Consider the following 25,267-nt stretch of genomic DNA (forward strand, 5'->3'; position numbering starts at 1 on the left):
ATAAAATATACACAAATAAAAAATGTAGATCTCGTGAGAATGTGTAAAATATATTTACTAATGATTAAAATAATTTAGATTATATTTTTTCTAAATTATTTTGTTTCGTATTCTCATTAATTCATTATTCGCGAATATAGTTCGCCCAACACTGGCTACGCTTATACAAAATGTATTGCAAATTAACGTATTGTACAAAATAAATTGCAAGGACTTTTACCTCGCACTGCCATTTTGAACAGCCTTGAGAACAAATATATCAATAAATTATTATTCTTATTTCACACGAAAGACTGAAATTACCGTCTGTATTATTTTTACATTTTTACAGCTAGCGTACGTTGTCTTACGTCTGTAGTATATTTGTACAGTGAATAAAAATTGTTGTTAATATAAATTTCTTCAAGCAATTTTCTTCTAATTCCTGACAATAGTTTCGACAATCAGTATGAGTTTATGAGATTAAAAATTGTATTAGATTTTATATAATTGATATCTGATAACAATGAAATCGAATAAATTATTTCTCACGATAAGATTAGTGTATCATATTTAATAGTTAAAAAATTCTAGTAATCAGTTTTTGTTTTATAGAACAAATACTTAAACTTAGCTCATTTAAAATTTCGTAGGTGAAGCTTTTAATACGCAGATAATGTTAATCTTCACTTATAAGGATTCGAGATACTAACGAAACATTATAAATAAAACTCCGTGAAATTTTGCAATAATCCAGTAGGAAATCAAATTAGACGATAATATAGACATATGATTTATTTCCACTTATTAAGAGAACTACGATACTTGCACGATGAACCCTCTCTCTCATCTTGAGCCGCCAATTCTTCGTCCAGCAGCAACTCGAAGTTCCCTAAAGCTTCCGGAGAAGGTGACTTGTTCCATTTTACGCTGATTAAAAAAATGGCCCGTAGAATCTTGTAAATTCACTTGAATTTAGTGAAAACATCATATACTTACTCGGGCATACCGTCTGGAGGCAGAACTACCGATACAATATTGTCGATTAATTTATACTTCAAGATCCTATCATTCACTGTAGTAGACGTCAAAGATGGTGAGGCATTCACCTGGAAATCAAATACAATATACATTCTCTTACATATTAACGATTAATTTTAACAGATTACTTCAACTCTGCTCTGCACTATTCGTTATATTAAAAAAATTACTATTTTAGAATAAAAATATATTGAGTACCCCCTACAGAAATATTATCTTGAAATTGGCAAAGAGACTGAGTTATAAAAATTAGGAACATCAGCGACAATATTTTTGATATAGTTACAAAATGGTAAAATATAAGTTTATTTTGTTTACGACATAGGAAAAGATTTGAACGAAACAATAAGATAAACGCAAAAGAAACGTACCTCTATTAGCCATGGTTTTAACTTGTTATCAATAATGATATCGTATCCGTAACATTCAAAGCAATGTCTATCATTCGCCATTACCGGTGCTACCGCTTTCAGCGAATGTACGATACACCATGAAATATTCGCGAACAATTTCTCTGTAACCGCTTTGCCGCGTGTGCTCTCCAGATACAAACGTAGATTTTGCACGCTCAATTTGCCGCCGTGTTTACTATTATACTCGTCCTGAAATTATCATAATTGGCGATTTAAACACGAAAAGTACTCTCTCATTTCATGAATTTATTTAGCAAATGCTACGCTACGTAATTCCATAACTCGGAAAACTTACACTTGCAAAATTCATGAAGTCGAAAAATATATTTGTCGAAAAAGTTACTGTACAATATAATAAGTATACGTAAGATATACATACACCATGCTTTTGCACGGATACGTTCGTAAGGTGCACATACATGTTGTCAAGCTCTTGCACGCTGGTGTCATATTTAACAGTACAGAAGCGACAGAATCCTAACTTGAAGAGATAAGCTTTGAGCGGTCGGAAGGAAGTGATAAGCACATATAATCGTAGATCAAATTTTTTACTGCCAATTAACAGCGGATTGTCGATGTATCTGTCACAGAAAATCGTTACAAAAGAATCGCATAAAATAGAATTATCGGATATTCATTAGGGATTACGGTAACTATTAATATTAATGGCAACTTTAATCATTTCAATGACTTTGATATATGTACCAAGGATATAACTCTGACTAACTTGCAAAAAGTTTTCTTTCGCAAAATAGTTGCTCTTTGTTTCTTACAAAGTTATAAATAATTAAAATTAGTGGCTGACTGATGCTTAGGATACAAGACTGCGTATATTTTTGCATAAATCATGAATTTTATATAAAAAAAAATGGTAGAAAAAGATAATAGACTATTGCAAGAAATTACAATTGAAATTCCCTTGAAACTGTATACCTGGATATAACGTATGAATCTTTCGTCAAGTTTGGATTAAACGGGGTTTTCGCTTCACGCGACCACTTTTTCAGTTTGCTCAGTTTATTGATGAGAAATATTCCAGCGCCTTGCGACTTTCCGCACGGCTTCATTATCCATGTGCTTTGTGGAGACTTGCGATACTCTTCTACGAACATGTTGTAATCTAAACGTTGTAATAAAAACAAGATATTAAATTTGTGATAATTGAAGATTGGAGAATTCAGAACTGGCTCCAAAATCCAAGTTAAATTTACTGCATACTTAGTTTTGCTTTCTACGAAATAAATGAGTATGACATTATTCAATAAACGCACGAAAATCGAAAAAATTGCAACAATCAAACGAAGAACTCACCTGCGGGTAAAACGAAGGTGACTGGTATAAAATCGAGATACAAGTATTTTCCCGGACCATCCACGCGCTCCGCTAAAGGATTTCCTTCGCGTTCCAAGTCCTTTCGATATCGTTTTATATTTTTCACCAACAAATCTTTCCGTGTGAGCTCATAGTGGTTTGGAAAATGATTGATGATTCTGATACAATCGCAAAACTCAGTTTAACAAAATAATTCGAATATTTTCTTCGAGACATTTTTGAGACAAATGAATTTCTCGATTTTATTTTCATTATTAATAAAATAAAATAAAATAATTAATAAAATAAATCTTACTGATTGTCATCCATTCTGTACCCGGTTTCAATGCTAAAGATATTTCTACAAGACTGTATGGCAGCCCTACGACACAAATGTAACATTGTAATAAACGTAAAATTATTGAACTCATGCGAAATGTCGAATTCCGAAAGATTTAACTTTATGTGCATTTCTATAAATGTTTTCCAATGAATTATGTATCACATGAAAATAACATTATTAAAAAAAAAATGCTTTGTATTTTATATTTTATTCCCTTAATTAAAATATGTGATTGATTATTATAATAATTAATATATTTCCGGAAATTATATGATTGATAATAAACATAAACAACTAATATATAACATAAATAATTTGTACGTAACAACGGTGATGATGATGTGCGATTCCGTTACCAGTAGAAATTCCAATCGTCTTCCGGACCGACTTGCGTCCAACCGCGTTTCTCAAAATTATGCACGATCACAGATTTGTCCACGTCTGTGCAAAACGTAATTTTTGTCCGATCCATCCCGATTGATGGCACTCTGTCATCATTCGATTTTCTTGAATGCTGTGCAAATCAATGAACGTTAATACGCTGCTTGAAACGATCAGAAGATCATCGTTAAATTCGTAGCTCAAAAGTATGAGAGTAAGTACTCAAAAGAAAGATCTTCTAACTATTTCGAACAGCATAATTGTTGTAAATTTATTCGCTTACCTGCCATAAATAGCACAAAGATTTGGATTTGCAATCCGTTTGCTTTCCGCGATCGTATTCGCCGCCATGTTCTCAAATTATTCGTTTGGTCGATACAGTTGTAAATCAAGAAAATTCTCGAATCATGTTTGATCGATCGTTTGATAATCGTCAATCGAGATATCGATTTCAAATTCAAGTGTATATGTACATACATATGTATACAAATGTATGTACATACATATAATTTAAACGAAGCTCTAATTCACCCTTATATATTTAATATTGTTAAATAACACATAACATTCATATATAGCATATCATATCATTAATATATAATATAAATATTATATAAAATAAACATTGCCAAAATTTAACATCAACATATTTCTTCAAACAAAAGATAAACAACTGTTCAATTAAAATTAATGAAAGAAGAAATATTAAAAATAAAGGGATATTAATGAATACTCCAATTTTTATATCTTTAATCTTATTTTATATCTAATCTTTTATATCTTTAACATTAGATCTTTAAATATTTTATAACAATATATTTTAAATTCTAAACCAAGCAGGCATACCAGGTGCCTTACTAGTTTCTAAAAAGTCCTTTAAGTCCTTCTGAGCTTCATTTATACTCTTGTCGTCAACATCACTTTTTACATCTTGGAATAACTTAGGGAATACAAAAGACTGATCTTTTGGCTGAAAAAATAAAAGAATTAATCAAAAGCTTAAGCTTTCTTTGAAAATAAGTTAGAATAATTAATAAACTAACCAGTATAACATAGGCTAATTTCATGTCATCTTCTTTAATAATAGCACCACTCTGATTATGATTTTTCCTAGTTTTTCCAAGAGCTATTCTTGTTCTCACATGCATAACTTTAACATTATAAATTTTTTCTAAATAATTTTTTATATCATATTTTGTCATTTCCATAGAACAATGGAACTGCACAACATTTGGTGGCTGCTTTTCTTTAGCGGCAATCAGTTTCATCCAAAAATTAGGCAGAAATATTCTCAATTGTGGATTACCTTTCTGATATAGTGGATACCTATGTTAAATTGTGTATAATTTGAAACAATATATATTTAGATATTGTATAGTAAATATAATTGTTTGGGTGGTTAAGAGACTTTCATTAATGTATGTACTAAAATGTTTTCTAAAATTTATCAAAGAAAATGAAAAAGTTTAATAAAACTTCAATAACATGTGTATAGTTCTTGATTAATAAATCAAGGTTAGAAATTAGGTTATTCGATACTCTTTCTAAATTTCATATGTCATGACTCGTTATTATGCTTACCATCGTGTTGACATTGTTATGTTACTAAGAAAAACTTATATATTTTTTATTAATTTTCCCAATAATACAAATTTTTGACGCTGCTACACATTAATATACCTATAAAAATTGCTAATGGGAGGGTCTGTTCTCTTTGATTGTGCCATCCAATATTCATTGCCAGCACTGAAAATCTATAATATACGTGACACAAACTATATATTTTCAGTATTGGGAGTGAATTTTGGAACAGCCTTTAGCTGCGCTGTTGAACTGGTGCAATAAGTTAGAATAAAGGAAGATTCACATCTGGGCAGAAGAGCAACAACAGTAAGTTTTCGACCAATTGCATTGCTGCTCATAAAAGTAACTATTTGAAACGAGCAATATGATTGGTCAAAATCTCACTGTTATTTTCTATGAAAAATATATATGATGATTTTAATTCAAGCCAGCAGCACAAAGTACTTTTTTATACTGAATCTAGTAAAATCTGGTAATATATTAGTAATGCCCCAATTAGAACTTAGCATTTCTAATATGTAACTAGACTTTACTAAGGTTGCATTTCGATATTTACTGCGAGTAATGAAAATAGTTTGTGTCACGTATACTATATATTTTCAGTGCTGGCAATGAATATCGGAACGCAGCCTAAATACAGTACGAAACTAACATATGCCGTAGTCTGTGTTCAGAAAACATACAGTTGCACTACGGTTGAGTAAAGCCAGCGTCCATCCATCTTCGGAAATGTACCAATCATAACGCAATATTTTCATCCAGCAAGCAATCCAGCACAAAAACAAGCACCGTGTGCCGCTGGCTTTATTCATCAACGTTATTGGTCTGAATGGCTGCGTTCAGTAGAACAAAATGATCAGTGAGCGCTTAGTGATTATTGTCTGTGATTGGAGCATTCTTTTAGATTCTTCATAGACCCAGAAATATTTACCAATCAGGAGCAAGAATCACTAAGCGCTCACTGATCACTTTGTTCTGCTGAACGCAGCCATTGTAAAGGCCATATTTCTTCTCAATGAGCTTTTACATTTGATTGATATATTCCTTTAGATTTAAAAATATACTAATACTAATCAGATGCAAGAGCTCACTTAGCGCTCAGTGAGCGGTTGTAGTACTGAATGCACCCATTGGCTGCAAGAATAAAGCCAGCGGCACACGGTGCTTGTTCTTTTCGTGCTGGATTGCTTGCTGGATGAAAATACTGCGTTCTGATTGGTGTATTTCCATCCATCTTCGGAAATGTACCAATCACAACGCAATATTTTCATCCAGCAAGCAATCCAGCACGAAAACAAGCACCGTGTGCCGTTGGCTTAAGAAATAGACCAACCACAATCGATTATTATAAGAATAATCGATTATGATTGGTCTGCTTACGCTTCCAACCTTATTCTTGTAGCCATTGTAGATGGGCCTTAAGGGTCTACCAAAGACCAATAGTTACTAATCGCTCACGTAAAGGTCATTCTACAATGAGGTGTAGTAGTATGCAGTAGGCAAATTGACCAATCACGATCGATTGTTCTCCTTACGATCGAAGAATAATCGACTGTGATTGGTCAATTTGCCTATTGCATACTATTACAACCTCATTGTAGAATGACCTTTACTGAGCGCTTTGTTTTCTGAATGCAATCATGCACTCAGAGGCTGTGTTCCGAAATTCACTGCCAGTACTGAAAATACATAGTTTGTGTCACGTATACTATAGAATTTTAATGCTGGCAGTGAATATCGGAACGCAGCCAGAATAAAGCCAACGGCACACGGTGCTTGTTTCGTGCTGGATTGCTTGCTGGATAAAAATACTGCGTTCTGATTGGTGCATTTCCATCCATCTTCGGAAATTGACCAATCAGAACACAGTATTTCCATCCAGCAAGCAATCCAGCACGAAAACAAACACTGTGTGCCGCTGGTTTTAGAATCCCTATAGTAAGAGTCTGGCCAATGTTCTAGTTGGATACAAAATGGCTACTACACCTGTACTGCACCTACTGTAATCTCGGTTTTTACGCGTGCACATGCAAGTGATAACATAACATCATTTCATCTTGGAAAAAACTTCCAACACAATAAGAGGACTATATATAAAAATATTTATAAAAATATTTAAAAAATGACTAGTTGTTGCATACCGGGATGCAGAAATGGAAGCGAAAATGGCTTCTATATGAAACGTTTTCCAATAAGTAAAAAACAAAAAATTATATGGTTGAAACAAATTGGAAGAGAAAACTGGAAACCGAAACAATATTCAGCAATTTGTGAGGTAAGCATGTAATTATATCAAATAATAAACAAAACATGTTTCTCATCTAATTGTATTTGTAGGTTCATTTTACTAAAGAAATGTGGGAAAAACCGCGATAGGATGGTTCCAAAAAATTAAAAGCACAAGCAGTGCCAACAAGTTTTCCTCATATAAAAGTAATGCCGGAATCTTTTGATGGAAAAATAAAGAAGTTAAAATATAATAAAAACAACGATGAAAATAATTAAATTATTATTAATAAATATTATTATTAAAATGTTATCGCGTAAAAACATTATTTTTTGTTAACGATACGACGTTTAATTATTTCTTAGAAATGAATTATGTAATTGTACATTATTTGTCTTATATTAAGCAAAGCAATTATAACATTGTTAATTTCCTTATTGAAAAAGTGAAAGATATTGAATGTGCTACATTAAAAACATGTCACAATTTATCCCACAAAATTAAAATTCGTTTCATTAATTTTAATTTAAAAATAAGAAAAAGTTGTTACACTGGAAAATTAGAAAAACCTGTTTTTAATAGTAAAACCATGGCTATGCATTCCGTTATTAGATAAAATTTAATAATCATGTTATTACATATATAATATTTTTTTAACTTTATGTAATATCAAAATTTAATAATAAAAAAATTGCAAAAATGTATTTTAATTTTCCTTTTCCTGTTACTGCTATTCAAATATCCCGCATACTTTGCTATCACTAATTGGTGGCACCATTTCGTATCCAGCCAATCAAAAATTGGACCACATTGGCCAGACTCTTACTATAGGGACTCTAGCCAGAATGGGTGCATTCAGTACTACAACCGCTCACTGAGCGCTAAGTGAGCTCTTGCATCTGATTGGTGTATATTTTTAAATCTATAAGAATATAATCAAATGTAAAAGCTCATTGAGCGCTCAGTGAGCGGTTGTAGTACTGAATGCATTCAATAAATGATACACATCGAAATTATTGAGATCTACCGAAGCCAAGAGATAAAAGAGGAAGAAATAGAGCTTGTTAACCTAACAAGTAACATTTATTAAACATGTTTTAAAATATTAAACATTCAAAACGGAACACATTTTTCGTGGAATTCTGCAATTTTCATGACAAAAATGGAATCTATCGAAAATTGTAATAACAAGTCAAATGCTTCACGAGAAGACAATATTGAAGAAACAGAAGACAATGTATCACCACCACTACCATCAAGACTTATAACTGGATTTGACACATTTGATGAATATCTTCAAGTATATTCACTCGCATATTAATAATAAATATTTATAAGTTATTTAAAACTATATACATATGTGTATATATGTAGTTTATATAAATTATATATATATATATGTATATATGTATATATAATTTATAGTTTTAAGTTATTAAGAAATTTATTAAAAGAATGCTTAAAATATAATCTTTCATTAAGGCACAGTTAAATACAAAATATTTTAGGAAGCACATGATGCAATAAAAGCTGGAATTAAGGCAGCTAATAATCTGCCTACTGGAGAAAATTACAACTATTATGCATTCTTCCCAAGTTTCAAAAATACTAAGGACAATGATGTAAAAAGAATAATGACTACAATGCAGACCATCATGAAATTAGCAGGTGGCTCCCACAATATTAAACATCGAGATATCGAAGAAAAGTTTGATTTCTTGATGGAGACCAATGATTTACTACTTGATCAAGCAGTAAGTAATTCAGTTTTATTTATATCAGTATTAAACTGATTTCCTTGTGTATATTTAATTTTTTAATTAATATTATTGTACATTACAGAATGTATGGATGGATGAAGAAAGTGGTATTCTACAGAATCCAGAGGTACAATTACTTGTGTCAAAAGTACAGAAACCAACTGTAAATGGCAGTTGGAATATAAAGAAGGACAGTAACATTTCAGATAATTCTCAAAGTATACGTTTGCTGGGTGGAAAAAATGTAAGAAAACCACAATTAATGTTCAAAGACAAAATTAACAATAGCTTTAAACCTTGGATGCCACGGATTAAAGAAAAACCAAACTCTTTGAAACCACTTGCTCTCTACTTAGAAGAAGGAGAGAATGGTGAGATCTTCAGTCATCCTTATGGATTTGAGCTGAATAAATTTGAGATGCCAGAATGTCAGTTGAAAAAAAGTATACCAGTGAAATACAAATCTTTGGACAATACACAATTTATATATATCAGTACACCATCTGACATCAAGATTATTTTGGATGATTTGAAGCGTTATAATGAAATAGCTGTGGACTTGGAACATCATTCTTACAGATCATTTCAAGGCGTAACTTGCTTGATGCAAATATCAACAGTGGATACTGATTATTTGATTGATACTTTAATCCTGCGATCAGAATTGCATCAACTCAATGAAATCTTCACCAAGCCTACAATCTTGAAAGTGTTTCATGGTGCTGACTTTGACATTCAATGGCTTCAGAGAGATCTGTCACTATATGTAGTAAACATGTTTGACACTCATCAAGCAGCAAAACAACTGAACTTTCCTTATCTCAGTTTAGCTTTCCTGCTGAAGAAATATTGTAATATAAATCCTAACAAGCACTTTCAGTTGGCCGATTGGCGTATACGACCATTACCGGAAGAATTGATGAAATATGCAAGAGAAGATACCCATTATCTGCTTCATATAAAGGATATGTTGAAGAATGAACTGATTGAGTTGGCTAATGGACAGAGTAACATCCTGAAAGCTGTATACGATATGTCCACAGACATCTGTAAACGAACGTACGTTAAACCAATTTGGACGGAGGAGAGTTGTATGAACACGTACAGGAAGAGCCAGAAGATGTTCAATAACAAGCAATTGTATGCGTTCAAAGAGTTACACAAATGGAGAGACCTCACTGCGAGAGAGGAGGACGATAGTATCAATTACGTATTACCGAATCACATGTTGCTCAATATAGCGGAGACACTGCCGCGTGAGATGCAAGGTATTTTGGCGTGTTGCAATCCTATACCGCCGCTTGTGCGAAAGAATCTATTAATGTTGCACAAGATAGTACTAAAAGCTAGGGAGCAGCCACTTGTGAAGACTATTCCACAAGAGGATTTCCGGCAAAGGCTGACGCAACGAACTCAAATAGTAGATTCGGACGTCTGGATACATTTATCACACGATATACCAAAAGACACTGAAACGAGGGCAGACTTACCGTGTCTTTTAGATAAGATTGACTCGGCGCAGCTTGCGTTAAACACGAAAATCGCAGTAAAACATGCTGTGACAGTATTTGACACGTCAGAAGTAAGATCATAGTATCAGTTATAGATAAAATAATCCAATGATGTAATTGTTATTTTTTTTCTCAGTGATGAAGTTCTTATTTCAGGATGAAGAAGTAGAAACTGTCAAGAAACCCAAATTCATGAGTCCCTTCCAGAGATATAAATGCGTAATACCAATGATAGTTGAGTTAGAAGCGAAGGAGCGAGAAAGACAGAAAGAAGAAGAAGCGAAACGTCTAAATGAAACAGTTACAAAAAAGAACTTGAAACAAACCGAGATTGACGAAAGTAAAAGTAGAGTATACGAACATTTTAAGCACGTATCTCACTCATCAAGCGAAGTTCAGGATGAAGTTCAGGGTGAAATTCAAGGTGGAGTTCAGAGTGGAGTTCAAAATACATCTAAGAAAAATAAGAAAAACAAGAAGAAAAAATCGATGGTAATATTAGGTGAGATGCACGGTAAGAAAAGAAAGAGAGAATCCGACATTACAAGGGAAAATACGAGTCAAAAGCAAAATGATAACTTTTGTACACCTATGCCATCTTTGGATACTAGAATCATACACATATCTAAAAAAGCAAAGCGGGAAATGCAACGTACAATCGAAGAGCGAAAAGTACAGGAGAATTTCGCGCAATTTCGAGGTGTTACAAATGTCCCGAGTAATTCGATAAGGTAAGAATTGTACAATTTAAAAAAGTAACAACACACGTGATATATAAGAGTTGATTATAATGCTGTTAATTTTTATACAATAGTTCCAAAGCAAAAAAAAAAGCTGAAAAGAAAGCGAATAAAAAGTTATTAAAGGAACAGGGTATGTTACCATCACAAAAATTCAATTACAAGGAGGTTGACTTTAGTAGCTTTCAAGGTGGCAGTATGCAGAATAATATTACACAAACACAGTTTCAGCAACCAAAGGTAAATAGATAAAATTTTATCGATATTGATATATAAAGTATAATTCTCATGTGTAAATTTGTTATTGTTTCAGCAAAAGAAAATAAAACATCAAAACATGAAGAAGCAGTTCAAATTGAACATATAACACAATAATCCTGGTTTATCATAATGTTATTTTCGAAAAAGTCATAGTGTTTCCGTTAATTCAGTACTGATTGGAATGTGCCACTGACAAGTTAATTTTATCGTATTTTTTAAAATGTTTTGGAGAATCAGAGTTTGTAAATATCCAGAGCTAAAGATTAAATATTTTCCAGGTACTATCTGCAACGTGTTGAGATTTCTTTTTCACTATTTTGTTGCATGTAACTGCCCAAAAAAGATATATTACGATTATATCATAGATAAAAGTATCATTAGTACGATTATGTTTTATAGACTGCTGATATTATATTTTGTATTAATATAATGTTAAATATTTAATTGTCTAATGAAATCGATTACATTAATTTCAGACTATGGGAATGAATCAAAAGTTATGTTATAAAAATATTTATCAACTCTGGTCTCTGAAACATAAACTCTCTCTCTTTCTCCTCCCTTCTCTCTCCTTCTCTTTCTCTCTCTCTCTCTCTATAATTTTGTTTTGTAACGAGTCTTCGTATATTCGCATTCTGCTATTATATTTTTTTTTTAATAATGTACAGACCGTATATCTGTAAAAATTATTTGTAAATATAGTTATATGCCTTTATACGGTAATTATTAATTATGGAACTTATAAAAATTAATCTTCAAAAATTCCTATAACTGTATATATTCATATATACAGTTTATTTATTAATTAACATAATTTTAAATAAAAATAGTAACAAGACAATGCAATTCATCTCTGTCGCAAACATTTTATCTCTTATTTAATCAAGAATTAAACTATCTAAACTAATATTAGCTAAGATTCAAACTACATTTAGTCAAGACTTAAATCATATTTAGACGACACTCAAATCAGGAAGTCTCAGTCAAAGTTGGATAAAGTCCTTTGCACATAGAAACTCGTAATTACGATGGCACGTTATCTTGCCGATGACGTGCATACGCAAAATAAACTAATATTAAAGCCCGTATCAGACTATGGATTAGAATTGAGATTGAATTGAAATTTGACCAATTGGAATAAAGAAAATAATCTCAAATATAGTAAACTTAGCCCTGATTGGTTAAATTCAATCCAATACTCAATTCCAATCCGTAGTCTGATATGGGCTTAAAAATGCGTCTGATATTATGGCTGCGTTCCGAAATTCACTGCCAGTACTGAAAATACACAGTTTGTGTCACGTATACTATAGATTTTCAGTGCTGGCAGTGAATATCGGAACGCAGTCACTGTTGATTTGTAACACTTTAAATTTAAAATTAATGTCGGTGGATGCCGGTAGCCTCGAACTGTGAGAGTAAGTTGCTTTTGTGACGTGTTAAAGGAAGAGCAAACAACAACTAACTATTGATACGAAGAAGAAGAAGAAAATAATTCATTTGGCAAGATGGCCGCCGCTGTTAACGGAATGTTTCGTGAAGAATTGCGTGATGCAATTTTACGCAGTAAAGTACTTGTTGTGGGTGCCGGCGGCATCGGCTGCGAAATCTTAAAAAATCTCGTAATGTCTGGATTTGCCGATATCGAAATCGTAAGTCTACAATTATTACAACAATCAGCATTATAACAACTAACCTCACTTTACAATTTGTGTCTGTTAAGATACTTTAGCTTTTTTATTGTTACACAAATAATAAATATTTGTTTATTGCTGCAAATAAAATAAGGGCGATATTAAAATTCAGTTGTTTGCACATATTAAGTTCTGTTATTCAGAAATTTATTGGTTGAAGTTGGCTTCTTTATAAAAGAATTTATACTCTATAGCCTCTACTTATCATGATATAACTAATTTATAATATTCATCATTAATTAATTTATGAGATACCTTGTCTCACTTTTATTTTATTAATTTTTTAAAATTCATTTTTCTATTAAATTTAATCTCTTTGTTTTAGATTGATTTAGACACAATTGATGTGAGCAACTTGAACAGGCAATTTCTTTTCCAAAAGAAACATGTGGGAAAGTCAAAAGCTAGTGTAGCATGTGAAACAGCACTGACATTCAATTCAGATGCTAAAGTTATTTACTATCATGACAGTATTACATCGTAAGTTTATCTTTACTTTTATCATGTTATAAATCAATGAGATATCATATTTATTCAACATTCTAAATATTTGCAGACCAGATTTTGGCTTATCCTTTTTTAAGAAATTCACAGTGGTTTTGAATGCTCTTGACAACAGAGCAGCCAGGAATCATGTAAACAGAATGTGCTTAGCAGCAGACATACCATTGATTGAATCTGGTACTGCAGGTTACGAAGGCCAAGTTGAACTTATCAAGAAAGGCCTAAGTCAATGTTATGAATGCACACCTAAAGCTGCACAAAAAACCTATCCTGGTTGTACTATTCGCAATACACCCAGTGAACCCATTCACTGCATAGTATGGGCTAAGCATCTTTTCAAGTAAGCAACATAAATGATCTGTAGCAACTACACGATCTGTAGTAGCATTTGATTTCACATTTTTACATTTTAAATTTCATTTTATTTCTTTTTTTAAAATTGCCACATGGTTTATTTTATCTTTAGTTTTGATTTTACTCTTTTAATATCAATGTTAAATAAAATGAGAAAAAAATTGATTTTATATAACTATTTTCAAACTATTTCATAGTTAATATATATTACAGTCAATTATTTGGAGAAGAAGATCCTGATGAAGACGTTTCTCCAGATACAGCAGATCCTGAAGCTACTGGTAGTATAAATTATTTCAAATTCTAATATCAATTTTGAATTGATATATTGACTTTTTATTTTATTTTATTTTACATTTATACATTTGTTATGAAAAATTTGTCTAAAATAAGTGCAATTAAATGAGAAAATTATTTTGATAATTATAGATACAGCAGGTGAAGTAGCTTTACAGGCAGAATCAAATGATAAGGGCAACATAGATAGAGTTTCTACAAGAGTTTGGGCCCAGTCTTGCAATTACGATCCAGAGAAACTATTTACAAAATTATTTCATGATGATATAAAATATTTACTAAGCATGGATAATTTATGGAAAAAGCGTAGACCACCGATGCCATTGAATTGGAAAGAATTACCAGATGGAGGTTTGTTACCTTTTCACAGAATGCCTATACATATCCTTATATTTCATATTCTTAATCTTTCTCAAATCCCAATCTTATTCTTTTTTATCTTATCGAGTTATTGATAGTGTTCTCTGTTTTATAGTTGCTGGTTGTAGCAAAGACATTACCCAGCCAGGCTTGAAAGATCAACAACGCTGGAGTGTTTCTAGATGTGGCACAATTTTTGCAGAATCAGTGAAAAATCTGAGTCAAGCATTAAAGGCTTCTCAAGAAACTTCGCCTAATAATCATCTTATTTGGGATAAAGATGATCAATACGCCATGGATTTCGTCGCAGCGTGTGCCAACATTCGTGCGCACATTTTCGGAATTGCTCAGAAAACTAGATTTGACATCAAATGTTAGTAACAATAAGTTTATTTATTTAATGGTCACATTTTCGGAATTGCTCAGAAAACTAGATTTGACATCAAATGTTAGTAACAACAATAAGTTTATTTATTTAATGGTCACATTTCTAATTTTCTCTCACTAAATATTTAATCTTCATTTATTTTGCTTTCTATTTTTCTTTTTAGCAATGGCGGGAAATATAATACCAGCGATTGCTACTACTAATGCTATAATTGCGGGCCTAGTGGTCCTTCATGCATTTCGAGTTTTGGAGAACAATTTGCGAGCCTGCAGATCTGTCTATCTGCGCTTGAAAATGAATCATCGTAACCAGTTACTAGTGCCAGAAAAAGCAGTAAATCCACCTAACCCTCAGTGCTATGTTTGTGCGCCTACTCCGCAGGCCATATTAGCAGTTGATACTTCCACTATGATTATTAAAGAATTAGAAGAGCTGGTACTGAAAAATCGACTCAATATGATCGCCCCAGATGTCATGATTGACGGTACTGGTGCTGTCGTTATTAGCAGCGAAGAAGGTGAAACGGAAGGGAATAATGACAAGAGATTAGAAGAGTTGGGCATTAAAGATGGGACGATTCTTAAGGTTGATGACTTTCAACAGAATTATTCGTTGACTGTTTTTATTGTACATAGAGAAAGACCCGGTCTAAAAGATGATAGTCCACCATTTTTGATACTCTCTGATAAGAATGCACTTGAGCCGAAAGTTCAAGAAAAGGAAGAAAAAGATATAGAGATAGAGAAACCCTCCAATGGCCAGGTAAGAATGACTACTTTGCAAAATATTGTTATTTCATCTAGATTGCTATGTGTTTATTTAGGAAGATCAGATATATGTGATTATTTCATTTAAATTAGATTTATTTAAATTTGTTTCCAATCACAATAAGGAACAACTTTTCCATAAATATAATCAGTCTTTATTTTCAAAAAGTCATGAGAGATTAATAAAAAAAACCTTTTGCAGGCAATCGAAGTATCAGATACGAAGAAACGCAAAAATGATGCAACTGAAGATGAAGTGGTGCCCAAAAAACGTAAGGTAGAAATCAATAATGCGGATGATGATGATATTTGCATTATCGAGAGTAATGATGTGCACCGAATTTCATCCGAATTGAAACAATCAATTCCGAAGAAAATGAAGTCTTCCGAAGATCTAGATTGTTTGATAGTATATGATGATAAGAATGATTAATTTTGAGAATAAGTAAATCTACTTTCACTAATAAAGAACAGTAAATCCAAGGACAAATTCAAAGTGCAAGCATAAAGAATAAAAAAACAGAAAGAGATCACAAAAATGTATAAAAATAAAATAAGATCAAGATAAAAAAAAGAGATATATACAAAGCGGATGTCCTGCACATGATAGATATAATTAAGTATAGGACAAAGAACGAAAGATTTTAAATTGGAAAGCTTTGGGGATTAAAAAAAATAAAAATACATAACTCTGCATAAACCAGAGAATGAGAGGAAGATTAGTGATCTTTAAGTCTAAGATAAAGAATAATAAAGAAAAAATTAGTTTAAAGCTTATTCCAGGATGATAAATGAGAATACAAACTGCAGATATCTTAAGAGTGAAGAATTTTTGTTCCTTTTTTTCTATTGATAAAACATATGTCTAATGTAATAATTAATTTAATTTTGTATATCATAAAATATATGTGTCATTATATTATCATTGCTATTAATATCATCGTGATTATGTAAAAAATCGATCGACCTTTTTACATTAAAAATATTGATTGAAATGACTGTCGTAATTTATAATTTCCATTAAGAACAACATTTTATGTGCCTTTCCTTTAAAAATACTCTCATCAAAATATGACCTAAATATTATTATTTACCTTGTCTCATTTGACTTAATTCTTTCTCTTAGCACAATGCCAATAATCGTCCGGCTTGTACTTATACATATCAAAGTCTATCTTATATCTCTCATACAATTGCATTACCATGTCGGTGGTCAGATTGCGAAAGTACTTGCACGCCATTTTAAAATCAGTGAGCCCATTATGAGTGCGTTGCAACATCGGCAAGTAGATCTTATTTCTGTCCAATTTCAGCTTTGACAAAATGTAATTGATCTGTCCCAAGGTGTAATGGTCTAATTTCAGAATGAAATTGTAATGTACATTACAGACTGCGCAATGAGTGTGATATTGAACCCAGTGAACATCATCATGTTCTGGTGGTTGTTTCAGCAACCACTCCAGGAACTCGCGAAAACTAGGGATTATCTTTAATCTGCAGAAATATAGATAAATATAACATATCTAATTAAGTATATATATATATATATATATGTATGTATGCGTGAATAATTAGATTATATAATTGGATTAGATCTGCATCAAGAATCTTTGAACTTTCTGTATACCTTTTATCCGGCAGGAATATCCTTTCTAGAATGTTGGTATTCGACGATTTGGCATGAAATAATTTTGGTCTCGAATGATAAAGAATCGAATGAGCGTGAAGCCAGGATTGTGCGGTATATTTACTGTTATCCTCGATACGGTCTCTACGGAATAAATTTGAGTCATTACTTTGCGTTAATTCTGATGTAGGAGTAACCAATGTCATACTGCATAATTTGAAAATATTTATAGGATTGGTTTTGGTTCTTTTTTCCAAGTTACAAAGTAATTTTGTTCTATATTCAAGGTATGTTAATTATGCCTTTCGCAAAACGATGAAATTAATCACCTATAAGATGAGACTAGTCGTTGAAATGGATGTCGGACAATGAGCAGTTTGAAGACAGTGCTATCGTTAACATAATGCTGTAGACTTTCAAGAGTTTTTGGCGACAACAAGTCCACTTCTCTGCAAATTAAACACATTTTATTTGCCTTATTTTATATATTAATTTGATATTATATATCATCTTTTACGTTATGTACATGTAATTATATAACATCTATTAACCATTTAAAAATCTATTAACTACTTGTAAAAATTATGGCTGACTTGACGATTACTCATGTCGGAGAATAACTTTGTGAAACTGGTAGATGCAACTTTACGGATCCAACAATATAACGACTTGTGTTTATCGTTATGTAAAAAATGCCTTTTAACGAGAGATATCTTCTTTATATTGTATCTTGCGCACGTGTCTGATACCTGTTGAAGTAGAGCCGCGTTTTCCTATTAACAAAAGTAATATTATTCTGATAATATCAACAATTTTAAATGTCTAGTTTTGTATATTTTATGTTTCTTTGCACACTTTATATGTATATGTGTATGAATGATAATTATATCTATAAATATACATCTTTACATGAAACTTTCAAATATACCTCCAAATCGATGGCTTCACCCTTCAGCTCATCTATTCGTAACATGTCGATTTCTAACTCGACATTCTTCTTATTTATCTTATTTGTAAATGAAGACTGGGACGTTACTGGCTTATATCTGGTCTTCATTATATCTGTTATTTCCTTCGAGTTAAAATTTTTACGTACTTTGATAAAAACAACATATATAATAAAATACAACGCAACACACAGAACACTCTTCATTAATTGCACTTTGACGAGCATAATTAGTAAAATTAAGCATTAATTGCAGTCGCATGCACACAATACTCTAGTCGGAAGCCAAAACAAATATTACAAATATATTTTATTCAAGAAATCCACTCTGACTTGTGTAAGAAAGTAATTATTTTGAGCATAAATATCCGCGAGTAGCTCTTCTGTATATCTTATCTTGACAATACTAATGTACACAACGCAATTGGCGGAATATTCTTTATATTTTTTCAACAATTACATTTTAACGCGTCAAAATAACACGTGATATGTTGGAGCCCTTCGGCATCTGTGCTGTTTGTCAGGACAAGCGCATCCATTTTCGAGATTTCTAGTAGTGTGGACATGAACGATAACTTTTATCTTTCTGTGATTTCCGGTTTTCGTATCTATTAAAGATTTATTTCTCTAAAATAATACTCGGATATAGAAAATACTTAAAATGTGTATTTTAGAGAATTGTTGGCTATTTTTTCTCAATCCTTGCTGTTTTTCCTCAAATTATTTCTGAATGTTAAAGATTAGATGTAGGCATATTAATGGAATTAAAGGAAATGCACGTTAAAATAGACATATAAAATATAATTGAAAATAAAGGAACATTGTTCTACAATTGCTTAATTTATTGAACATTTAACTTTGCAAAATTGAATTATTCTGGATTTGTCAAGCATTTTTATAAAAAAAAAAAAAAAAAAAAAAAAAAAAAAAAAAAAGTCAAAGTATAATATACAAAATATTCAAAAAAATCGTAAAAATCGAAAAATCGTAAAAAAAGGGAGAAATATCCTTTATACCAGATAGATCGGTATTTTCCTTTATCTTAATAAGATGTTTCGATATTATTGCATTTCATTTGATCCTATGCAATATTAGAAATTCACGCATAAAAAGGTGAATTTCAATGCTTAATGGTATAAAACTTACTTAATATAGTTTATATTACTTTACAACAGAGAGAATGCATTTGAAATTGCGGTTCAATGATTAAATGACGACTAAACGCTATTATGTAATGAATATAATTGTCCTCATAAGAATAGGTACATAATTAAATTCGTCGATTCCCAGTTTCACATAGATGAATATTTACTTATTCTTAAGAAATTTTATATCTCTATGCCAACATTTTATTACAGTTGAAATGAATGTTTGTCAGAGAGGATAAAGTAATTTAAATAAATTTTTCATCCTATAATATAATTTTTTAGCTAAATATTTCCATTTAATTCAACTTAAATCTAAGTTATACCTTTAATTGAAATAATATTTCATTTAATTCCTAAAAATATATATATATATGTGCGTGTGTGTGTGTATACATATGTACATATTCACACACATGGGAGATATTTGTGATTAAAAATATTTAAATAGAAATATCAATTCAATCATGTTTAAATACATTTTGCTTTAATCTACAATTTTAATTGATTCATATCAAATAAAATATATATTTTATAGTCACACACATTATGAATAGTTTTATTTTACTTTAGGTTTGGTTTTCTTATTTCAGTGATGAACTTAAAATTTTCCAAAATTTAATTTCAATTAACGAACAACAAATTATTTTATCGTCGATTTAACGTTAATAACCAAGAGCGATCTGGGAATCGGCGAATTAATAAAAGAACATTATAGATTAGAGTTTTATCTGCGATCTCTGTATCTGTGATGATGATCGCGTGATGAACGATGATCACTATGCTGATGATGGCTAGCTGTTCTCCACAGAAATTCATCGACACTCCTCTCGTAGCGCTTATCCAACGCTGATGCGGTTGCACTATAATCCGGAGGCAGTGGCAAGCCATCGTAATATCTGAAAGAAAGACATTTCCGTTTTATTTGAATAGAAATAATGTATAATTTAATATATCATAACACGTATAAGAACAAATTTTCAAATAAGTTAATTTCTTCTTTTTTCTTACTTCATACGCTAAGGCTCATATTCTGCTTTTTTTTATCGTTAGAAGCGACTATAAAAGTAACTTATAAGTTGTAAGCCACTTTTAGAATCACTTTTACTGATGAGAGTTCAGAATATGGGCCTATGTATACGATTACTTCATTTAGAATAAATTTAATACAATTGATTTACAATAAAAACATTGCATCAAATAATTAATAAATATTCATACCTTGGTGGCGGAGGAGGTGGTGGCAGGGTATCATATGGATGTGGAGCGCCATACGGAGGTAACGGAGGTAACTGATGTTGCATAGTACGCATATAATCTGCTACGTAAGCCTCTGCAACTGCGGCGACACCTAGTCCACTTCCGTAACCTCTGAAAAATTTATTACAAATTGGAGTCAACTGAAGAAATCGGAAGTTAGGGAATGTATGATTGATCTAGTATTTTTTCTTTATATCCATGATTAAATCAAAATCATACTTTGTGTAAGGAGAATCTCCTCGACTGAACCATGGCGTGTACCGATGAGGATGATCCCTAGAACTTCTATGATCACTTGTCACCCCATGAGAACTTCTAGCTAGCGAGGCCAAACGCGATCTCGAAGTCAAAAATAATCGACGTCCTCGGCCGCCTCTTCGTAGAAATCTCGAATTGTTTATAGGCTTGTTATCACGATAACGCGATGACTTTGTCACGTGTTTACCTGCTTCTTTGGACTTTCGCAGGATAGGTGTCATTTCAATTCCTGTAAAATTTTACCAATCGACATTTTTAACGTTTACTTATCTTATTATTTTTAATTCCTAAGAAATAAGAATTACAGAGAAATCATGAATATTTCACTAGACAATTCAATTTTTAAATAATAAGAACAAAATTTTACACTAAACTTTTAGGATTTTAATTTTAAAATCTTGTGATGTGTGTGTGTGTGTAAAATCCAGCTACCTTCGTCTTCCGGAAATAATCTACATAATTCTTCAGCGACTCTGGGTTCTATTTCTTGACCATCTCGACCGATCTTGACTTGTTTGCCATCATTCCACGGATTGTATAAGTGCAACGTAGCTGTAAACGGTAATTCTTTTCTGCAGATCCAGTCAACTTTAAATACACCGCCGAGGACCTTTGCTGATAAACCAGGGGGCAAAACCTGAAATATATTCAATCATATTTTCTCCTCATTTATGTAGTACAAAATATGTGAAAAATACATAATATTACGCACCTATACTTGAATTACGGCTCGCATAGTCCTTATTCTTATAACATTAATAACATAGAAGTTTATGTAAAATTTTGATAAAAATAACAAAGTTTTTCTTCATTTTCCCATAGAAAATAAAGAATAAATGTGTAAGAATACTCAATACAACTCTAATAATTAATAGAAATAACAGAATAATAGAATTTTAATAAAATAATTTAGTAAAATTCCTTCAATTCTAAAAAAATGTTTTATTCACGCACCCAAGAGATCGGAGCACCGTCTCTTCTCGACTCGGTACTAAGTCTCGCGAAACCGGCAAATTTTCCAGATTCCTTCACAGAAAATATCAGCAACACATTCCGCGATTCCTTGTAGGCTTGGTTCAGATTTGCTTCATTCTGAGGCAATGTACTCCATACACCTTTCGCTTTCGACAACGTTACATTCTCCGCGTTGTTGGACTTGATGATAAAAAATCTAGTAAGAGGAAGACTGATAATATTTTTACTCTGAATCTAAACAATTATTAAAAAAATATATGATTAAGTTTATAATTAGATATCATATGAAATATAAATAATATTATGTAGTCTTCATTATAATTAGAAATTATTATAATCACTATTAAGTATAAGTAACTTTTGTTAGATTCATGTATTATGTTACATATGTTAACACAAAGTGATAAAACTAAATTTAAATGTTATTTAATATTTGTATATTTTGTTATTAATACAAAGCATAATTGTTACTTATACACAGTACCCAGTATGTCATAATAATAATGGAACAAATGGTCAATGAAAAGATTTCTTCCTAAGCAAAGTAATTAAAAGTAAACTGAAAATTATAGTTTAACATTTTTGGCTTGCATTTTAAAATCACTTCTCAGGAGGAATCGTCTCATTGATACTTGTACCATGATTTACCAAACACATCCTGTATAGTAAAATTAATTGTTATTCTCGTCGAACCTTGCATCCCTAAATAAGTAATTCAACTTGGTGGTGTAATCGTAACTCTTGGCAGTGCCCTTGCTCTCCTTAGATTTAGCTCGCTTCGGCTCTGGACTAGACGACTTTGTGTCCCTGGATCTTGCCCGTTTGCCTCTGTTTTTCCTGCTGCGCTTGTTGTCGCCACGAGACGATGTGCTTGAGATTGCACTGATGCTAGGATGACTGGAGATAGAATCAGAATTAGAGCTGCTTGAGGAGACTTCGCTACGAGTATCGTATGTCTCATCCGCGCCTATCTTCAGTTCGTCACCGATGTCGTTTTCACCACCGCTGACATTCGGATTATCTCCGTCTGTGTTGCTGCCCATAGTCAGCCGCCTGGATCGTCGCTTTTCGTCCTATACAGGTATTCAGGTATCTGCCTGTAACGCAAAAAAAATACGAAAAGGCAGTTACTATCCGCGTCGCCTGCGATTACGCGGGTATACTGCACCAGGAGGCACGACATATCATAGCATTTCTCGTACATCTTACGACAACAGTGCGGTAGCAAGGGACTATATAGTTTACAGCAAGGATAGTTCAGGGATTCCGAGTCGAGCGGAATGTCCATGACTGTCCCGAGAACTCTCAATTAAAGCTCCTAAGTGACGCGCCCTGGCGCCGGCTTTCAGCTCTCTTTCTTTTTCTCTTACACCTAACACAAATCAACAGGGACACATCGCAACGGCATGAACCAGGCTAAATCTGGTGCAGCCAGATGTTTGGCCACGATAACAAACTTTACAGGCTTTACGAGATCAGTCCTTGATAGATTATCTGGCGACAATGACACGTATGAAGTCTCTGAAAGCACGGAGAAGCTTTTTTGGACTGTGGAATGCGCCACGGGTCCTTCTTATTTAACCTCTACGCACTTCTTCTGCGAGAGCAGAGGTCAGTTACAACCGATAGACTTCCTGTACAGCATGTGTGACCATGTTTTTCTTTCGTTCGCTAAAGATGCTAACAGTCTGTCGATGGACTTTGTTAACTGGTTTTTTCTTTTTATCTTTTGTCGCGTTTTTCGGTTATCTAGAGAAGTTCGTCGACAAGCAGTAGACCACAAAATATTGAATTTTTCGTTGTCATTTAAACTTTTTCTCTTATCTCTGGCTCTTTTTCTCACGATAGTCCTTGCAAATTTTTAACGAGTCCTCCCGAGGGCTCGGCACACACTTACGTGACACCCTTCGTCCTTTCACTGACACTTCACACCGAAAGCACCCTCGGAAATCGCCCGATGTGATCTTGCGCACAGCACGGCACAATACGCACGTTTCTAATCTTACACAAGTGTCGATTTCGACTTAAGAAAACGCGACTTAAGAACACAATGAACTACTGTAAACAATTTACGGGCGGATTGTGCACGATTACGGCGTCCATCATGTGACGTGTCTCGGAGTGCAGTCTAGTCACCGCTACAAATGCCTCGAAGCGTTTTTATTTCTCTCTCTTCCTTCATTCGAATCCGAGAGATAAAGAGATAGAATAAGATAGAGAAACGCTTCGAAACACTTATAGCGGTCACTGGACCGTACCTTCGAATCAATAACAAGCAGAATACCAACTACTCTAACGGATTAGGTAAAAAAGGCACTAAAAATTTTAATTTCTTAAGATTGGCAATAAGGCATGTAATGAACAGTAGCGGACATAGACCCATATTCAGAACATGCTTATAACTATGTTAGTGCGCTGTTAACTAATCAGAAGGCATATTGCGTGGCTTTTCATTGGTTAACAGCGCGCTGACATAGTTACAAGCGTGTTCTGAATATGGGCCATAATGGCCGCGTTCAGTAGAACAAAGTGATCAGAGAGCGTTTAGTGATTATTGTCTGTGATTGGAGCATTCTTTTAGATTCTTCATAGACTCAGAAGTATTTACCAATCAGGAGCGAGATTCAGTGGAAAATCTAGTAATGTTGTCCAACTGTTGAGTCTGCTGAATGCAGCCAGTACTACAACCGCTCACTGAGTGCTCAATGAGCTTTTACATTTGATTGGTATATTCCTTTAGATTTAAAAATATATACCAATCAGATGTAAAAGCTCATTGAGCATTCAGTGAGCGGTTGTAGTACTGGCCGCATTCAGCAGACTCAACAGTTGGACAACATTACTAGATTTTCCACTGAATCTCGCTCCTGATTGGTAAATACTTCTGAGTCTATGAAGAATCTAAAAGAATGCTCCAATCACAGACAATAATCACTAAGCGCTCTCTGATCACTTTGTTCTACTGAACGCGGCCAATTAGGCCCAGTTTCACAAAATCAAGTTTAAACCATGATTATCTGAACTGACGTTACATTTAACGGCATGGTTAAACTTATATCGCGTTCCATATCATGTTTTTAACTGTAGTTTACTTAAACCTATAATCTGTATGAAGAAACTGTCAAAGACTTCTCTTTCTTT

General features: G+C 32.7%; 7 protein-coding genes across 10 annotated transcripts; 3 read left to right on the forward strand and 4 right to left on the reverse strand.

Annotated features, from left to right (window-relative positions):
* Positions 1-759: 759 nt before the first annotated feature.
* Positions 760-4,019, reverse strand: TTLL1B (Tubulin tyrosine ligase-like 1B). The gene is made up of 9 exons (XM_011155881.3): positions 3,752-4,019; positions 3,444-3,601; positions 3,061-3,126; positions 2,745-2,923; positions 2,367-2,553; positions 1,813-2,014; positions 1,392-1,622; positions 979-1,088; positions 760-909 (listed from the first exon to the last, which is right to left on the reverse strand). Exons 2-9 carry the CDS (start codon positions 3,557-3,559, stop codon positions 774-776), a joined length of 1,227 nt encoding a protein of 408 aa, XP_011154183.1. The 5' UTR covers positions 3,560-3,601; positions 3,752-4,019; the 3' UTR covers positions 760-773.
* A 209-nt stretch (positions 4,020-4,228) lies between these two features.
* On the reverse strand, positions 4,229-5,203 carry mRpL23 (mitochondrial ribosomal protein L23). The gene is made up of 3 exons (XM_011155883.3): positions 5,050-5,203; positions 4,512-4,794; positions 4,229-4,438 (listed from the first exon to the last, which is right to left on the reverse strand). The coding sequence occupies exons 1-3, from the start codon at positions 5,061-5,063 to the stop codon at positions 4,289-4,291; spliced, it is 447 nt and encodes a 148-aa protein (XP_011154185.1). The 5' UTR covers positions 5,064-5,203; the 3' UTR covers positions 4,229-4,288.
* A 1,802-nt stretch (positions 5,204-7,005) lies between these two features.
* LOC112588534 (THAP domain-containing protein 4-like) lies at positions 7,006-7,548 on the forward strand. The gene is made up of 2 exons (XM_025298838.1): positions 7,006-7,327; positions 7,390-7,548. The coding sequence occupies exons 1-2, from the start codon at positions 7,175-7,177 to the stop codon at positions 7,426-7,428; spliced, it is 192 nt and encodes a 63-aa protein (XP_025154623.1). The 5' UTR covers positions 7,006-7,174; the 3' UTR covers positions 7,429-7,548.
* Positions 7,549-8,234: 686 nt separating this feature from the next.
* On the forward strand, positions 8,235-11,833 carry Rrp6 (exosome component Rrp6). Its single transcript, XM_011155884.3, has 6 exons — positions 8,235-8,579; positions 8,788-9,033; positions 9,122-10,621; positions 10,707-11,281; positions 11,365-11,530; positions 11,604-11,833. The coding sequence occupies exons 1-6, from the start codon at positions 8,433-8,435 to the stop codon at positions 11,655-11,657; spliced, it is 2,688 nt and encodes an 895-aa protein (XP_011154186.1). The 5' UTR covers positions 8,235-8,432; the 3' UTR covers positions 11,658-11,833.
* Positions 11,834-12,903: 1,070 nt separating this feature from the next.
* On the forward strand, positions 12,904-16,642 carry Uba2 (Ubiquitin-like activating enzyme 2). 2 transcript variants are annotated; one of them, XM_025298825.1, is made up of 9 exons: positions 12,905-13,203; positions 13,571-13,725; positions 13,802-14,089; positions 14,317-14,384; positions 14,533-14,751; positions 14,876-15,093; positions 15,169-15,208; positions 15,312-15,910; positions 16,118-16,640. In XM_025298825.1, exons 1-9 carry the CDS (start codon positions 13,060-13,062, stop codon positions 16,346-16,348), a joined length of 1,962 nt encoding a protein of 653 aa, XP_025154610.1. In that variant the 5' UTR covers positions 12,905-13,059; the 3' UTR covers positions 16,349-16,640. The 2 variants fall into 2 exon arrangements, with proteins under 2 accessions (XP_025154611.1, XP_025154610.1); XM_025298826.1 differs by lacking the exon at positions 15,169-15,208 and having other exon boundaries at positions 12,904-13,203; positions 14,876-15,133; positions 16,118-16,642.
* A 206-nt stretch (positions 16,643-16,848) lies between these two features.
* On the reverse strand, positions 16,849-19,392 carry LOC105192033 (carbohydrate sulfotransferase 11). Its single transcript, XM_011155888.3, has 5 exons — positions 18,471-19,392; positions 18,116-18,315; positions 17,872-17,991; positions 17,543-17,686; positions 16,849-17,409 (listed from the first exon to the last, which is right to left on the reverse strand). The coding sequence occupies exons 1-5, from the start codon at positions 18,714-18,716 to the stop codon at positions 17,025-17,027; spliced, it is 1,095 nt and encodes a 364-aa protein (XP_011154190.1). The 5' UTR covers positions 18,717-19,392; the 3' UTR covers positions 16,849-17,024.
* A 622-nt stretch (positions 19,393-20,014) lies between these two features.
* Ythdc1 (YTH domain containing 1) lies at positions 20,015-24,383 on the reverse strand. Of its 3 annotated transcripts, none has more exons than XM_011155890.3 (7): positions 23,329-24,383; positions 22,820-23,223; positions 22,106-22,322; positions 21,584-21,788; positions 21,113-21,380; positions 20,855-21,004; positions 20,015-20,532 (listed from the first exon to the last, which is right to left on the reverse strand). In XM_011155890.3, the coding sequence occupies exons 2-7, from the start codon at positions 23,167-23,169 to the stop codon at positions 20,361-20,363; spliced, it is 1,362 nt and encodes a 453-aa protein (XP_011154192.1). In that variant the 5' UTR covers positions 23,170-23,223; positions 23,329-24,383; the 3' UTR covers positions 20,015-20,360. The 3 variants fall into 3 exon arrangements, with proteins under 3 accessions (XP_011154192.1, XP_011154191.1, XP_025154613.1); XM_011155889.3 differs by having other exon boundaries at positions 24,024-24,382; XM_025298828.1 differs by having other exon boundaries at positions 22,820-24,383.
* Between the last annotated feature and the right edge of the window lie 884 nt (positions 24,384-25,267).

Source organism: Harpegnathos saltator, unplaced genomic scaffold, assembly GCF_003227715.2.
Source record: "Harpegnathos saltator strain DR-91 unplaced genomic scaffold, Hsal_v8.6 scaffold240, whole genome shotgun sequence".
NCBI lineage: Eukaryota > Metazoa > Arthropoda > Insecta > Hymenoptera > Formicidae > Harpegnathos > Harpegnathos saltator.